This window comes from Vairimorpha necatrix, chromosome 8 (assembly GCF_036630325.1).
Source record: "Vairimorpha necatrix chromosome 8, complete sequence".
Classification (NCBI taxonomy): domain Eukaryota; kingdom Fungi; phylum Microsporidia; family Nosematidae; genus Vairimorpha; species Vairimorpha necatrix.
Genome location: NC_088823.1, coordinates 862102 through 879334, shown reverse-complemented (window position 1 = coordinate 879334; position 17233 = coordinate 862102). Strand labels below are relative to the sequence as shown.

At 28.7% G+C, this 17233-nt stretch overlaps 6 protein-coding genes across 6 annotated transcripts; 2 read left to right on the top strand and 4 right to left on the bottom strand.

Moving 5' to 3' along the window:
- Positions 1 to 10: 10 nt before the first annotated feature.
- On the bottom strand, positions 11 to 922 carry VNE69_08138 (phospholipid-transporting ATPase domain-containing protein; the record flags this gene model as incomplete). Its single annotated transcript, XM_065474456.1, has 1 exon — positions 11 to 922. The coding sequence occupies one exon, from the start codon at positions 920 to 922 to the stop codon at positions 11 to 13; it is 912 nt and encodes a 303-aa protein (XP_065330528.1).
- Positions 923 to 1373: 451 nt separating this feature from the next.
- On the bottom strand, positions 1374 to 2588 carry VNE69_08137 (ATP-dependent RNA helicase eIF4A (TIF1); the record flags this gene model as incomplete). The annotated part of the gene is made up of 1 exon (XM_065474455.1): positions 1374 to 2588. The coding sequence occupies one exon, from the start codon at positions 2586 to 2588 to the stop codon at positions 1374 to 1376; it is 1215 nt and encodes a 404-aa protein (XP_065330527.1).
- A 279-nt stretch (positions 2589 to 2867) lies between these two features.
- VNE69_08136 (uncharacterized protein) lies at positions 2868 to 4154 on the bottom strand (the record flags this gene model as incomplete). The annotated part of the gene is made up of 1 exon (XM_065474454.1): positions 2868 to 4154. The coding sequence occupies one exon, from the start codon at positions 4152 to 4154 to the stop codon at positions 2868 to 2870; it is 1287 nt and encodes a 428-aa protein (XP_065330526.1).
- Positions 4155 to 4784: 630 nt separating this feature from the next.
- VNE69_08135 (Per1-like protein) lies at positions 4785 to 5648 on the top strand (the record flags this gene model as incomplete). The annotated part of the gene is made up of 1 exon (XM_065474453.1): positions 4785 to 5648. One exon carries the CDS (start codon positions 4785 to 4787, stop codon positions 5646 to 5648), a length of 864 nt encoding a protein of 287 aa, XP_065330525.1.
- Positions 5649 to 6370: 722 nt separating this feature from the next.
- Positions 6371 to 7483, top strand: VNE69_08134 (putative SP-containing protein; the record flags this gene model as incomplete). Its single annotated transcript, XM_065474452.1, has 1 exon — positions 6371 to 7483. One exon carries the CDS (start codon positions 6371 to 6373, stop codon positions 7481 to 7483), a length of 1113 nt encoding a protein of 370 aa, XP_065330524.1.
- A 6250-nt stretch (positions 7484 to 13733) lies between these two features.
- Positions 13734 to 15194, bottom strand: VNE69_08133 (uncharacterized protein; the record flags this gene model as incomplete). Its single annotated transcript, XM_065474451.1, has 1 exon — positions 13734 to 15194. One exon carries the CDS (start codon positions 15192 to 15194, stop codon positions 13734 to 13736), a length of 1461 nt encoding a protein of 486 aa, XP_065330523.1.
- Between the last annotated feature and the right edge of the window lie 2039 nt (positions 15195 to 17233).

The following is a 17233-nucleotide window of genomic DNA, read 5'->3' as shown; positions in this document are numbered from 1 at the left end:
TTCTCCTCCTTTACCAAACTATGTTTATGGGGGGAAAATGTACAATATTTTCCCGCCTATAAATATAAAAGAAAATCATACCCTTGGGGTATGAAGATGAAGAACAATAAAAATTATAGTTTAAAACATTCTTCTCGGACTGATGGGAAACCATCAGTCCACAGTCTTTATTAATAATTCCTTCTGTCTTTATTTTTGTTATAAAACTGTACACTTCTTCATTTACTACTTCTCCTTCTTCCTCTTCTTGTTTTTTTATTAAATCAAAAAATCCTTTTTTTCTCGGTTCTTCTAAATTTATTCCTTTCAAATCTATTTCTTCTTTACTTATAACTCCATTAAACTTATAAATCTCTTTATTTGGTTCTTCCGCCAAAATTTTAACATCTTTAAAATTAATAATAAAAGTTTCTTTTTGTATCATTCGTACAGCTGTCCTCAATTTCCAATCTGTTTCTCCATCTAATTGATCAGTTCTCAAAAACAATTGTCCTGTTTGATCACTAGTCTTCAATAACAAGCAGTCTGCTGGTACACGTTGATTCTTTTCTAATATTATAAAATCTCCTACTTTTATATTCTTAGATCTTATATTTCTAAACTGTTTATTTCTATAAACAGTATACATTTGGTTATTTATATTATAATCTCTTTCGTTTCTTTTATAATCATCAAAAGATTCTTTAAGTAGATTAATGAAATAAACAAGGAGCCATGGGCCTAAAGAAGTAATAGGAGAATTTATAGCAAATTTTTCTATACATTGAGATATGGAAATTAAAAAGAAAAATGAGTTGTAAAAGAATTCAAATTGGTTTAGTAAAACAGAGAAGATTATTGAATACCATCTGTATTTCATGTTACAAATGACATTATCAGGGAAATTAGAAGTATTAGAATTTATAATTCTGAATTTTTTCATAATAAATAATAGGGGAGGAATATTTAAAGAAAACAAAAAGGAGATAACCAATAGAAATAATGTGTCAAAATATAATGAAATTATATAATGTGTCAAATGGTCTACCAATAGAAATGGATGTATAGAAAAAAAACAAAATTTAATTATTTGTTCTTTATGGTGTTTATGCGGAATATTTTTTTTCGAATTTGAAACAAACAAACTCATCACAAACTCATAACAAACTTAATATAACTTCAAAATAAAAACAAAATAAACTCAATATAACTTCAAAATTAACTTGAATAAAGTATTAATAACATTATATATAACAAACTCATAATAAAGCATTAATAATATCTATATAACAAACTCATAATAAAGTATTAATAGTATCATATAAAATAAACTCGAAATAAATTCAATATAACTTCAATATAAAGCATTATAATATCATACAATAAATTTAAAATTATTCTTTATTTAATTTAAATTGTTCTAAATGATAATGAGCAAGTTGCACTATTTTAGTATTATAAAACTTCTCAATCTTAGTCAAATTTAAAAATTCATGCTCATGTAAAATATTAATAGCAAATCCTTTCTTTCCATATCTCCCTGATCTTCCTATCCTGTGAATATAAGTACTCTTCTTATCTTCACTGGGGACATCAAGGCAGAAAACTACACTGAGATTCTGTATATCCACTCCTCTACTCAGTAGCCCACTAGAAATCAGGATCCTATTAGCCCCAGATCTAAATCTGTCTAAGACTTCGACCCTCTGAGATTGAGTCAAATCTGAGCTTATAAGTTCACAGGGGATTTCATGCTGCATTAAACCATTGTAGACAAAATTGGCCTTGATTTTAGAAGTCACGAAAATGACAGTCTGGCCGAAAGAATAATTCTTTAATAAATCCACTAGTGTAGAACACTTGACTGAGTAGTCATCTTTCCTTGGGGACTCGTCTTTTCCTAGATTTATATAGAATTGTTGTATACCCGCCAGTGTCTGGTTATCTTGTCTTAAGTCGATGACTACGGGGTCTTTTAAGACTTCTTCGCTTACTCTGAGTTCTTCTTCTTCGTAAGTCGCACTAAACATGGCAATTTGGACTGAATTCCTGTTTAGACTTTTAAATATTGATTTTACTTGTTCCTGGAATCCACTCTGTAACATTTCATCTGCTTCGTCTATTACGAATAATTTGATCTTATCAGTTTTCAGATGATTCTGTTGAATCATCTGGTCTACTCTTCCTGGTGTCCCTACCACTACATGGGGGTTAATATTAAGATTATTAATATCTTGAGAGACAGAAGATCCTCCACTTAGTAAGCAGACATTTATTCCCATGTACATTGAGATTTCTTTAAATCTACTCGCATTCTGGGCTGCTATTTCTCTAGTACTGACTATGACTAGTACTTGAGTACAGGGGAGATTTCTGTCTACACATTGTAAAGAGCCAATGGCGAATGCTCCTGTTTTCCCAGTACCACTTTGAGCTTGAGCTCTGATATCTTTACCATCTATGATTGGTTTAATGGCCACTTTCTGGATATGACTTGGTGTCTCGAAGCCCATATTATAAATTCCTCTGACTAGATCTTCATCCAGATTGTAGTCTTCCCAGTTGTGGTACATTTTTAATTGTTTTGATTCATTATTTTCACATGACATTTAAGGGGTATATTTTTAAGAAAAAATAAAACCAAAAAAAAAGACAAATGAACATAATATTAATATTATAGTATTAATTTACTATATTAAATATAAAACTGCATGAAAAGGGAACTAAATAGAATAAACAAAAGAGAGATGTCAAATTAGAGCAACAATGAAATTTAGCAAATAATTATACAATATGAAATATTATCTATGAATATTGCCATAAGATTCAATGTTCATATTAATATTGAATAATTAAATTGTTATAAGATATTTTCCAGTATACATTTGTCAGAGAATAAGTGCCTCGTCTGTGTATTCTGCTAGTATCTCATCTAGTAAATATATCTTCTCCCTCCATGCCCCACTACTCTTGGTCTTGTCTACTTCTTTCTTTATATATTCATTCATCTTCTTTACTATCTCCCCTACATTGATTATATCTTCTTCCTTGATAATTGTCTTTATGATCTTCTTTATATAATAGTCACTAGTGTAGTCTCCTTCTCTGTAGAACATATCAAAGAGATACATCACTTCTTCCTTGGTACTAGTATTTATAATCTTACTGTACTTGTCTATAAGTACAGTAATCTTCTCAGAATTATATCTCTTATTTACTAGTACTAATGTATTAATCAGATAAGGAGTAATCTCCCTGTGTCTGTATATCTCCCTTATTCTACTACACAGAATATTAATATTAGTAGTATCAGAAATATATCTGAGGAAAACAAGAGTATTAGTGACTAAGTCTACCTTAGTAAAGACTTCATCCTCTAAGATCATGAATGTATTGTCATCAGAGACAGGAGAAGAGACAGACTTCTCTAATAACTTGGAAGTAATACTCAATTCTCTACCAAAATAATCATTAATATAACTTATATTGGATATGACGTCATCAATATCTTCTATATTATATCTTGTAGAATTATCTAGTAAATATTTATCAAACTCGTCTATCTTCTTATAGACCTTGATAATCCTTAGGTACTCCTTATTCTCTATCTTATCCTTGTAAATATACTCCTGTACTTTACTATACACTCTAGTCATGACTCTATTTATCTCCTTAATGATCTCATTCCTCAATAAATCTATACCTTCTATACAATACAACTTATTCTCCTTAATAATCTCCTTGGCTCTAAATAAATTAGAACTAGAAGACTCTCCTGATTTATTATTAACTAACTCATTCAACTCTACTAAGGAATCCACTACATCACACTTATACTTCAGATACTTAGTATTATTATAAATAAAAACAACATCTTCAGTATTGAAAGAAGTAGAGTGGATTGTACTTAGAGAACTCAGTACATCAGAAAGAAGAAGAATATTCTTCTTATTAATATTGTATACTTCCATGTAAGACAAGACACTGTCACTGAATCCTTTATAAGTCAGATTTATAATATTCTCCATGACTTTCTCTACTCTATGGTAAGTATTTCTAAAGGACATAGTGGATTTCTTGTTCTCATACATTTGAATCAGAGGATTATAATTAGGAGAAAGAAGAGACTCATTGTCAATTCTCAATTCCTTGATGAGTAACTCAGCATCTTCCATGGGGATAAAAAACATGAAACATTATAACAATAAAGATATATATTGTGGTAATGTCTATTAGTATGATTGTGATGTACTATGATGATTTATGCAATTGATAATGTGGAAATTATTGTTTGTTTTTATCTAGAAATAAGTCTCAGTTTTGATTGACATACTCAATCAAAACTGAGACTTGTCTCTAGAGAGAAGATAGTATACATATTCAGAGGAATATGTGGATAAAATGTAATGTATGAGTAACTACTTTTCATTTATAGAAAATATTTGATACTTTTTTCTGTTCTGTAAAATTATGCGGAATTTTCTGAATTTATACTTTTTTTCTATAAAACAAACAAACTCATAAAAACAAACAAAGTGAGAAAAGAAAAAAATAAATCTTTTTAACTTTAAATCAATGTTAAAATAAATAGAGAGTGTAAGCTTCATTTAAAGTTTAAAATGTGAATATATTTTAACTAAGTTTATTTTATATAGGCATGTCTAATTTAATTAAGTTTATTAAATATGTAATTTTTAATTAAAGCATAAGTATAAAAAGTTATTGAAGACAGGTGTTTCAATATAAAAATAAACTCGCTTCTTAATTATAATTAGGTTGTTCTTTTGTTTAATACCCTCTTTTTTATGGTCTACTACAAATGTACAGAGAAATGCTCTTCAGATCTCAGTCAAATTGTCACTGTAAATTTACTGGACACAATTTTCAATAGATCCCTCTCAGAAAAAATAAACAACATGTGTCATTATTTCTGTCTCAAAGATCTAAACCTTAAAAACATAAAAAGAAATGGAAGATGGGGCTTCTGCCCCATCTTAGGCATGACTGAGTTTTTTTCTTCTTTATTTTCATTTACAAATTTCTTAATCAATATAATTTCTTATAACTCGTTTATAAAACCAAATCTGCGTCATTTAAAACTCAGATCAGTTTTCATTTTACAATATTTAATCACCAATATGGCTTTTCTCTCCAGTACCTTGTTTCATATACACGAGAATACATTGACAAGAAACATGGATTATTTCTTCGCGATTTTAGTGCTTTTATTCGGTCTTTATATGTCAATAATGAGACTAGCACTAGTTTATAATTTGGAATTAAGAACTAGAAAGATATTAAGAAGTATATTTATTTCTTATTATATTTTTCATGTTTCTAAAATGGCTCAAGATTTTGATTATGTTTTTAATAAGTTCTCTTGTTTAATAATAATAATCTTGACACTTAGTTTTAACTTTTTTATTTATAAAAATTATAAAAATTTTAAATACGCGAAAAATATTTTATTTTTTACGGGGTTGTTTTTTTTAGCGGGATATATTGAAATACAAGATTTGCCGCCTTATTCTTATTTAATAGATTCTCATGCTATGTGGCATTTATTTGGAAGTTTGTGTACGCCTTTTTATATGAAGTTTTGGGGAGATGATATAAAAAATAATAGATTGTTATACAACAACATAAGAATAAACAGAAAAATGAAATAAAACATTTTATAAATACAAATTATATTTGAATTTTATTTTAATTGAATCGTTAAGACATTATATTTAAATTGAATCATATTAGCATTATATTATAATGAATTATATACAAGAATTATATAGATGAATTTTTAAAAATATTTTCAATGTTTATTTATTCAATGTTGTAATGCTTTTTATAAAATTCCACTAACTTTTTACTGTTTTCATCTTTCATGGTTTTTAAATCTGAGAAAAAATAATTTGTCTCTTGGAAATTATCCATGGGGTAAAAAACAACGAACTTTCAAAATAAAGAGGATCAAATGTCAAGAGAGAGTCTTTGTAAATAAATACACTAAAATTATGCATAGAACAAAAGAGAAGCGAATTATATGATGGTATTGAGACTGCGTAATTCAGACTTGGATCCAATTAAATGAATTCAATTGGACAACATTCAAAATTCATTAGATGTGTAAAATGACGACTATAAGACAAATTTACTTAATGATCTTTAAAGTGTTGAGAATAGTAGACATAAGGGTATTTAATAATAATATTGCTATTTATAGTTATCCGACGAAAATAATATAGTACTAATTTATAAACCTTCTTGGTTTATAAAAATACGACAAATTTATTTTCAAGGCCAACGTATTGAATAAATCAAAATAATTTATATATTTCATTTTTGATTAAGGTTGGCCTTATTTAATTATAAATTTACTCCAAAAATCATGCCCATGATTTTGTTTACTTTACAATTTTGTTTGTTCCGAATATATTCCCTTTCGATAGTCGAAATTTCTCCCGAAATCCACTCTATAATAAAAATAGACTTAAATCTAATTCATTCTTATGATTTAAATTCCATCTTACCCTGTAACACTAATATTCCCGATAACTTCGCCATCTGTAAAGATATCCACTGCGGTAGTTTTCTTTACATTTTTCGGAAACAAGACAATCGCCTTATAGAAACAGCTCAGTTACTCGTGTCATTTAACCAGGCCACATACATAGACCCAGAAAACATCGTCAAACATATAAATAATGACCATATTTACATTAATAAACTTCCCGCATTCTTTATTAATATTCAAAATGAAGAAGGGTTTTTTGTAAATCTAAATGTTCAGTCAAATTATACAGACGACATATTTTACGATATAATTGATCAAATGAGAATACAAGACAACAGAATGGAATACATTCTGGCATCTAATAACTTCTTAACAAATTATAGATATTGTAGTCATCTACTAAAACATAAAATATTTAATGATATGTACACATTCATAATAATACAATTACATGATTCATTGTGGATAAGCTTCTTTACTACCTTGATAGTAATAATGAAGAATAATAAATCAGATATGATAAACAGAATAATAAAACTAATACAGAGAACTACAGAAACATTTATAAGAAAAAAAATACTAAATCATTATTTAAAATTTGATTCTGTAAACCAAGAAGATTTAAAAGAGAAAATTAGATTTTTTATATTACAAGATGTTTTTAATATTCTGAATTTGACTATAAGGCCAGGATGTCCTTTATATATTTATGGATTGTGTAGAGTGCCAAAAAAATTAGTAGGGGAAAGATGTGTAGTGCTCACATTTAATATAAAAGGAATAAAAAGAATCAAATCTAGCTATATTGAAGATATAAAAAGAAAACAAAAGATTGATTCTATGGTTAAGCAAAAAAATGAGACAGTAGAATTTTATATCTTACCAAGGGAATTAGTAGAGAAAAATATACGAGAAATAAGAATAATAATAATGACAGAAAATATAACATACCATACGAAAACAATAGAACTAAGTAAATATTATATAGGATGAAAAAAGATAAAAAATAAATAAATTTTTTAAAAAAACTACGACATTAATTATGTCTAATTTTTATTATTGTGATGCATCAATAATATTGTATTTGTTTTGAAATTCCTATTATTATTGTTAAAATGCTCGAAAGGCTTTTTTCATTGCGCACTTCTTATTTGAAATTTTTTTTATTTTTGTTTAAGAAGCTCGAAACCATAATGGTTCATTTTATCGCATAAAGAGATCTTTCTGGAAGTAGACTCATATTCAATGATTCGCTTTACACTCTAAAGTCTTTTTTGTGCAATAAATATATGCGGAAATAAACTATTTGATAACATCTCTTGTATAAAGTAATGCGAGATTTTGTCATCATGTATACAACTAATTTTGTTCTTGATTTTTGTAAGTAATGCATTTAGAACATAAGTATAATATTAGATATCGACCTTAATGATAGTCGTGCTTAATTACTCTAATTTCCACTATTAATATTTTTAATATAAATTGTATTTATTTATCATAATTGGGGATCAAAAATATAAGAATATATAACATCCCCCCTATAAGACGGTTAGTCTCCTACATCACCATTAACCCCAAGCAGATTTTTCAAGTCATAATGTCTCCTTTTAACATATCGCCCATTAGATAGCTTCACAACATACGAGTCCCCAGGGCATATCACCATTATAATACCTTCGTCTAAAAACCTTCCCTTTTCATATTTATTACATCCTTTGATGTTTTCTTTCTTAGCTATCCTTACTCGTTGTCCTTCAAAAAACCGCTCTCTATATCTTCTAACAAATCTTTTACTGTAGTCTCCTTCTGGTCCATTTAATAACATCACTTTTCCCGTATTGTCTTTTACCGCTTCATTGGGAGTACTTCTTATACCTTCATGGTAGCTATTATTATAAATTTTCAAGCTTTTCATCACTATGTCTTCAAAACTCGCCGTCTCTTTACTCATTTTCAATATTAGCTCTCTAAGCGTTCCTATAACTCTTTCAACTCTACCATTGCTTCTATGAGACTTGACACTCACCTTATTATGGGTAATATCCAATTTTCTACACAAATCCTTAAAGTCAACATTATCAAATTCCTTCCCATTATCCGTTATTATTTCCTTCGGCCTCCTGCCATTTCTACATAAGTTCTCAATAAACTGGGCCACAGAGGATCTCTTCTTATCGTATAATACACATCCCCACGCTATCCTTGTATGGTAATCTATCGCAACTAATACATATTTGCCCTTATCTCTAAAATCAATTAAATCTAACGCCACTTTTTCTAAATACCTGCTTGTAGCAACAAAATCACATCCTCCAGACTTTTTCCTATTGTAAATTTGACACTCCTCGCATCTTTTTATCATTTTCACTATATCTTCTATTATTCCTGGCCAATAACAATCAAACTTCATGGCATAATACATGCTTCCTAGTCCTCTGTGTCCATGCTCTTCATGATAACGTCTCATAAGCTCATCTCTTTCTTTTATTTTAGGAATCAATGCTTTCCTCCCCGAATCAAAATTCCAGTATTCTTTACCGTCTATAGTCTCGACGTGCTTCAACCATTTACCTTCAATTTGACGCTCACTTCTTTTTTTTATCATTTCTTTTCTTGGATCAACCTCCTCGTGTATCCTACTCAAAGCATCCGCCACGACCATATGTTCTGGTTTCCTGTAATCTATTTCAAAGTCAAATTCTTGGATCTTCTCAATCCATCGATTAATTCTATTATTATTAAAACACGGCTTTCTTCTTATTTCCGCCATTGCTTTGTGATCCGTTTCTACTTTAAATTTTCGTCCTCTTAACTCATACTCAAATTTCTTTATTCCCCAATATATGGCATACATTTCCTTTTCACTTATACCATATCTAGTTTCCGTCGGGGTGAATTTCTTCGATGCCCATTGTACTGGCACCCACTCTTCTTTATCATTCTTCTGCATGAGTACTGCGCCCATTCCTATATTGCTCGCGTCAGTTCTTAATAAAAATTCCTTGTCATAGTTTACAATATTCAACTTACTCATACTTCTTAACGTTTCCTTCATATTTTCGAATTCTTTATTTAAGTCATCAGTCCAATTCAATACTTTACTTTTACCTTTCAAACTTTCAGTCATATATAATGTCTTCTCCGCATAATTCTTAATAAATCCTCGAAACCATCCACTTAGTCCTAAAAATCTTCTTATGTCAGACACATTCTGCGGCGTTGGAAACTCTAGTGCTTCGTTTTTCTTGATTTCAGACGGCATCATATCATCTCCGTTTAATGTAACTCCCAATAACTTGACTTCCTTTTGGCAATACTGAATTTTCTTTGAATTTATCCGCATATTATTCCGTTCTAACAATTTCATCGCTTCTACAAATAATTTATCATGTTCTTTTCTAGTCTTTGCATGAATCACTATATCATCCATGTATACTTCTATTTTACCACCCAAATGTTTTTCAAAAATCTTATTCATAATTCTCTGCATGATCTGAGGCGAGTTTTTAAACCCCATGACCATACTATTCCATTCATATACTATCTTATCATACTCAAATGCAGTCTTATGCTTGTCTTGCTCTTCTATTTCGATTCCATAAAAAGCCTCTTTAAGGTCTATAACACTGAAAAACTTCGATCCTTGCGTGTTCCTTATGATATTTCTAATGTTCACTAATTCATAAGGGTCTTTCTCCACTAAATCATTTAATGCCATGAGATTGCTAACCAGTCTTATACTTCCATCTGGCTTAATTAAAGCTTTAATCGGATTTCTCCATTCCGACGTCGATCTTCTTATGACATTCCTTGTCTCTAACTTCTGAATATATTTTCTCAGCTCTTCTTTATGCGCTTGTGGCACCTGCTGACCTTTCCTTACAACTTTCTTACCTTCTTCAGTTCTGATTCTGCATTTTTTAATTTTACAATATCTTATTTTCTCTTCTTCGTTGTCTATAACGTTCCTAAACCTCTTTCTCATGTCTTCTAATGTTAGACCGTTTTTTTCTACCTCATCATAACATCTTTTATTTCTTGTCTTCCATTCTTGTTTCTTTTGTCTTTTAGCATCCCATGTGTTCCTATAAGTCCTTTCACCACAGCTACTGCTACCTTCTTCTTTAATACTCTCACATTCGTCTTTATTTTTAACATTTCTATATCTATAATAACACATCTGACTCCTATGTCCCATTCTTGAACAATTATAACATCTCATTGTTCTTCTCTTCTTAAATATTCTTTCCTCTCTACTAATATTTCTAATCTCCTCTGCCACCATCTTTGTGACCTCCTCAATCATCCGTAATCTCATATCCTTTTCCTCCTGTACTTTAACCAATTCCTCTAATTTGATTTCCATAACTTTCCAATGATCTCCAATCTTAATATTCTTAACCATAAATTCTTTCAACTCATCAGTTCCAAGATCAAAAATCTCCTTCTTTACATTTTTCTCAAAATCATAATCAGACAATACTAATCCATAAACAATCCTCTTAAACTCTTCTAATAACCTTCTGGCCTCTTGACTACAGCCAACACTTGTTAACTCACGATTCGGTATCGCCCCCATGTATTTATTTATCATAATTGGGGATCAAAAATATAAGAATATATAACATAAATTAATAATATCTTCATAATTGTATTCATTTAATTGCAAAAAAATTAATATAAACAAAAACGCAGACGCATGCCCGTTTGGAACCCGCATTATTAATATAAAATGAAACCATGTAAAAAAAAATATCAAGATTGGTAATAACAAAAAAAAAACTAAAAAACTTTTATTGTTATTAAAGAAAAGCCACCCAGCAAATAAAAACTTCAATAGCCAATAACTTGCGATTAAACCAGCATACTATAAAGGCCTTGCTCGAAGGAGAAAAAGTATCCCACTAGGATTAGAACCACAATCATTCCTGTCTGTGACCTACCTGCGTTCAGCAGGGTATTCAGAGAATAACACGTCTGACCCACTCGTCAGTTAAAAACCTAACTAGTTTAACGTAAATGCTACGGCACCAGCAGCTTGCCATACCTCCCCCAGGTAAGAGTGTGTTTTTTTTTCTTCTAGATTTCTCTAGATCTGTTCTGGCTTACAAGCCTTTCCTTTCTCGTATAACAATGTATCGTTGTACAACCATCTTGTCTATGAATTTAACTCTTACAAGTAGAGACTTCCTTTTATCAAAACAAGCTTTGATGCCATTGATGTTACTAATAATCATCTTAACTAGCTTCTCTTTTGTTTGAATTGAAGATCTCAACTCAGATATTTAATTCTCATATAGAGATCTTGTGTTAGAGAGCGTCGGACAGTCTAAAAGAAGTGTTCAAGGTCTTCTCGTTCTCCCTCACATAGGAAACAATGAGTTCTATAAAAAGGAGGGATTTTGTTGGCATTAGCCAAAGCAGAAGACCATCTGACTAAATTACACCGAAGCCTGGTGTAATTCCTGATCTGCCTGTTGTTTACTTTTGATTGTATGTGCTTAATCTGCGAGTCACAGATTCCATACTTATCTGCTACTAGAGCACCTAAGGTGGTGTTGTAGGAACCCCTTGCCTTAAGTACCTCTAAAATCTTGTTCTTGCCTATAATGTAGGCAATGCTTTCATAATCGTTCCCGATATATCTCTTACACCAACGTCTAGTCCTTAAACTCCACGTTGTTTTCTTTTCCCTCGAAGGTTAATTAATAAATTCCGAGATAATGGTTTTATTGTGTTTCCACTTCCTTAATGCCCTAAATCTACTTAGGGCCGCCTGTATGTGAACTCTATTCATACAGAGTTCGTCCATTATCCTATCTAATGGCACTATTTTTGTTCGAAATATCATTCGGATCGCTTTTATTAGGATTCTATTGATCCCACCAGACCTTATACTAGACATCCCCCATAATTCACTTCCGCACATTAGTGATGGAAATAGCACATTTTTTATTAATATACCTTTAAAAGCTATATTAATTATTTTATTTAGAAGCTTTGGTTTCAAGACTTATAAAGCTTTTTTGCCTCTGAAGGCTCCATCTCTTACTAAGTGTTCTTCTAAAGTAGATCTTTTTATAAGAACACCCAAATACCTGTATTCGGCGACTTCACCGATTTTTCCAAAGTCAGTCCTGATAGCGACATCTACAGACTCGGATATATTACTGGCATCCCATACTAAGATACCACTTTTGTCACAGTTGATCTTCATACGATTTTCAACTGCCCATCTACTGATTCGACACACTTTGTGTTACAGATCAGCAAGAGTATTGCCTAGAACTACGATGTCATCTGCAAACATCAGTCCAGGCAGGCTTATATTTAAGTGAGGAACGCTCACTCCTGTTATGCCGTCCAAAATATCATTTATGAATAGATTGAACAGCGTAGGAGAACAGGGGCACCCTTGTCTCACACCTTTTTTGTAGAGATATCCACTACTTGTGTCTCCGTTTATATGGATTCTCATCTTAGTATTTCCATAGATATCTTTCAAAGTGTTTATAAGATATCTTGGAATACTATACCTTTCTAGCTTATTAAATAGTAGATCATGGCTAACATTGTCGTAAGTTTTTTCAAAGTAAAAAAAACATAGAAATGTTTGTTGACTTCGAAATTCTCTTCTTTTAACCACCTCCAGCAAGGTTGCGATCTTATTCATACATTCTTCTCCTGCTCTAAATCCGGCTTGGAAAGATGAAAAAATGTTCTTTTCTTCAACAAACTGTGTAAGTCTGTCGTTTACTATTTTTAAGTAAATTTTGCTTATTGTGTTAATTAGCGCAATTCCTCTATAGTTGTTGAGATCTGACACATCCTCTTTTTTATGGAGGCAAATCATGTCAGCAGCACTCCAGCTAACAGGAGGGCGGTCTCCTGTTAGTATTCTGTTGAACTCGTTCACTAAGAACAGAGGTAGCTTTTTATCTACTAAACTAGGTTTAAGTAGTACCTTGTATAGCTCGGTGGAATCTCATCCGGAGAAAAAAAACTACAGAAGTTTAAAATATAAAAAAAAATAAATGAAAAAAATTTGTTTTTAACCCATGATAGTTATATTCTATATTGATTGTACTTGTAAAAACTAACTAAAATGATATTAAAAAACGTTTCCGGCATTTTCTCATAAAAAATCCACTGATTTATTTATGATATTTTTAACATATTTTAATTGGAAAAACAAAAAAATAATGTAATTTCTTGTATAAAATATGTCGATTAAAAATTTAATTTAATTAATTTCTTCCTTCTTGTTTTTTAAATATAAAAAAGCTTTAAAAATATCATTCCACGTGCTTTTAATAGCCTCACAAATTACGTCTTTTTTATTTAATAACTCTTCAAATAATAATACTATATCAACTTCATCTTTATTAGTACTTTCAAACAATTTCGAAATATTTTTTATTGTTTTAAATATTCTTAAATCAAGGTTCTTATTGTTGATATGTTTTTCAAATTCTATAATTAAACATATTTTTATCATGTAATTAATATTATTATCTTCATAAAGAATAAAATCTATAAAGTTATCTGCTATTTGATTTGATTTTGTATGTAATCCTGAAATGCACGAAGATGCTTTTTTTAAAATATCAATATTGTTTATGATATAGTTCAAATCAGTTCTACTTAATACTTTAGAAATGGTACGAATTTCTTCAAAAAATATATAAGTTGCAGTGTATTTGTTCGCATAGATACTTTCTATAAGAGATTTAAGTGGGTAATTCTTTGAAATATATCTTATCAATAGATTAATTTCGTTTTTGTTGCTTTGATTTTTTTGATAGAATTTTACTAATCTCAACAAATCTCCATATATTACTTCATCAATGACTATATTTTTTTTCGTATCGTCATAGATATTTAGAAATTCTTTATTATATGAAAATACTATTGTCTTTGTAGTATTTTTATATTTTATAATATTTTCACTAGGTAAAATTACGAAGTCATGATATTTAAGGTCTAAATCATTCAAGTCGCGCTTTTCATGTATACCAGTATTTTCATATTGTTTAAATCCATATACTTCATTGAGCTCAAAAAAATTAAAATTTTGAAGAGTAAGATTAAGAAATCTATCATTGTAGTTTTTATACGCAAATTGCTTTTCCAAATGCACATTAAAAATTTCTTCAATCCCGAGATCTTTTAAATTGATTCCTGTGAAATAGAAAATTGTGTCTAGCTTAAAGACAAAATTGTATAAAAATGGACGACTTAGTTTTGGGAATTTAACGTTTTCAGCAGTAATATTGTTATCAAAAATAAATTTATAAGTAGGACTATCCTTTTCAACAATAATATCATAAGAAAAAACATTTTCTTTGTTTTTAACTTTGTAATTATATTCTATTAATCCATCTATAATTTTATTGTAGTCATCGTTATCATGTTTTTCATAAATCAGAACATTATTTAGATCATCTATATTATCTTTGTCAAACAATTCTGATTTGATTTTTTCTATAGCTCTCATAATATTCTCATCTTTTGTTTTGTTTGTAGAAGATATGTAGGACATAACATCTTCATACATTAAAATATCATTGTAAATTCCTTTAGTGGTGTCGAAAGTATAGTATTGCTTTTTTTTAATCTGTTCGTTTAAGACAATGTTAAGTTTAACAAAGTATTTTGTAGATTGTACTAGATAAAAATAATAGAAAATTTTTAAAGCTATCATGGGTAATAAATTTTCAAAATTATATATAGGAGAAAAAAAAATTAATTTAGTATGTATGATAAATTTATAAACTCGAAACTCATTTATAACTTGCAAATCCAGCTTCAAATTAGATGTTATGCCTTTAAACTTGGCGGCGTCACTAATATCAAACGTCACTTATATGTATCCAAATGATGGGTTTGACATTAATTAAATTGAAAAAAAATTTTGTGTTGCACTCATTAATTTTGATATAGTTGCAATATATGTCATTTTTCTTATTTAGTATATTTTTTTAATTTATGTCAAAATATTTTATTGAAAATTTCATAACAATTTATCATTACAATTGATATCCATATTAAATGATTAAATTGATAAAACGTAAAATTTTTAATACGAATTGGAACTTATAAAATAACTTTTAGTGACTACTATTAAACAGGTATATAACATTCTAAAATAATTATCTTAAAAATGTCAATGTGTTATTTTTAGAAAATCTGTAAAAAAAATATATAGTAGAGCTTTTTAAAATATTTATTTTGGATATCATATTTTCTGCAATCAAATTAGTTTTTTGTTAGTACTATTTACTACATATAAGTCTTAATAAATCTTTTGTTCCTTAAGTTTCATTGTTTTTGTATTTACAAGAAGCAAAAAACTAAAATAACTTGTGAAGTTTTTTAACATCACTAATTTGAAGTAAAATTTTTAATATTATATATTTTGTGTATAGAAGTGTTCGATGTATATTTTAAAACTATAATATATGCAGCTGCAAATTAGATAAATTGTCTTTAGTGTGTGGTGAAGAAATTAGTATAACAGTTTCAGCAAAACAATAGACTGAATATTTAAGCATGAAGAACTCCCAAAATTATTTATTCTTGTAATTGTTAAGTCACATTATAATAACTAAAATAATAAATGTTAATAGTAATTATGTTAATGTGCATATGAAATATTTATCAAGTACCATAAAAAACATTACATTTATGATTTAAATGGATTAAAAATACAAAAAATGAATATTTGAAAAAGAATTAAAAAGTAACCTATAATAATAGAAATATACATTATGATTTTTGAACATAGAATATTGATATATAAATATAAATTTCTATAATAATAAGCAATCAATATCAGGCAATTTTTAATTTAATAATTTTCATTTTCAACCCGCATTAGAAAAATTTTATAGATATTGGAACGACTTTACACAATTATATTATCTTTATTTATATTTAATATTAAAACTATGTTTTTTTAATATGTCTATCTTTTTATTTTTACTATCACATATTCTCTCATAAACTTCACGAAATGAAAGAAATTGTAATTGTTGGCATTTGCATTTAAAAAAAATATGTGTAGTTTTCTATTTTAGAATTAACAGCCTTAAAATTTATTTTTTTACAAAGCTGTCAATATTAAAGCGTATAATTGACGCTACCAATAATTTACCATCTTTTTATAAAAATGTTTGATTTATTTTTTCAGTGCATTTAAAGTACATCATTTAAGTTTACACCTAAAACTTAATAAATATATGTGACTTTGCATCTTTATTATGCAATACAAGTTTATTAAATTTTCTTGAAAAAAATACAACATACATTCTTTAAATAGTGGTTTTTAATAAGTATCAAACACTTTTATTTATATATTAGGAAAAAATTTATAAATATGTAAGTTTTTGGTTTGTACATCATCTATAGTTTTGTTAATCAAAAAAGCATTACTTTTTTGGATATCTAGATTTTCTACTTTGATAGTTTTTTTTCCCAAAAATAAAAAAAAAATTAGTACTATGACAATGTAAGCAAAGGAGCCGTATCCCGCTCTTTTTGTAGTTTTTTTGCATTTCTCCATAAACACCAAATTATTTAAAGCATCAGCCTCACTATTCACATTATATAATTTTAAAATTCTTATATTCCAATGGTTTTAGCAATAAGCATTGATCCGGGAATTTTTTGACTTATTATTGTCTTATATATAAACTTAGTAGAAAAACAATCATTTATATTTAAAACCTGTTTTTTAGAGAG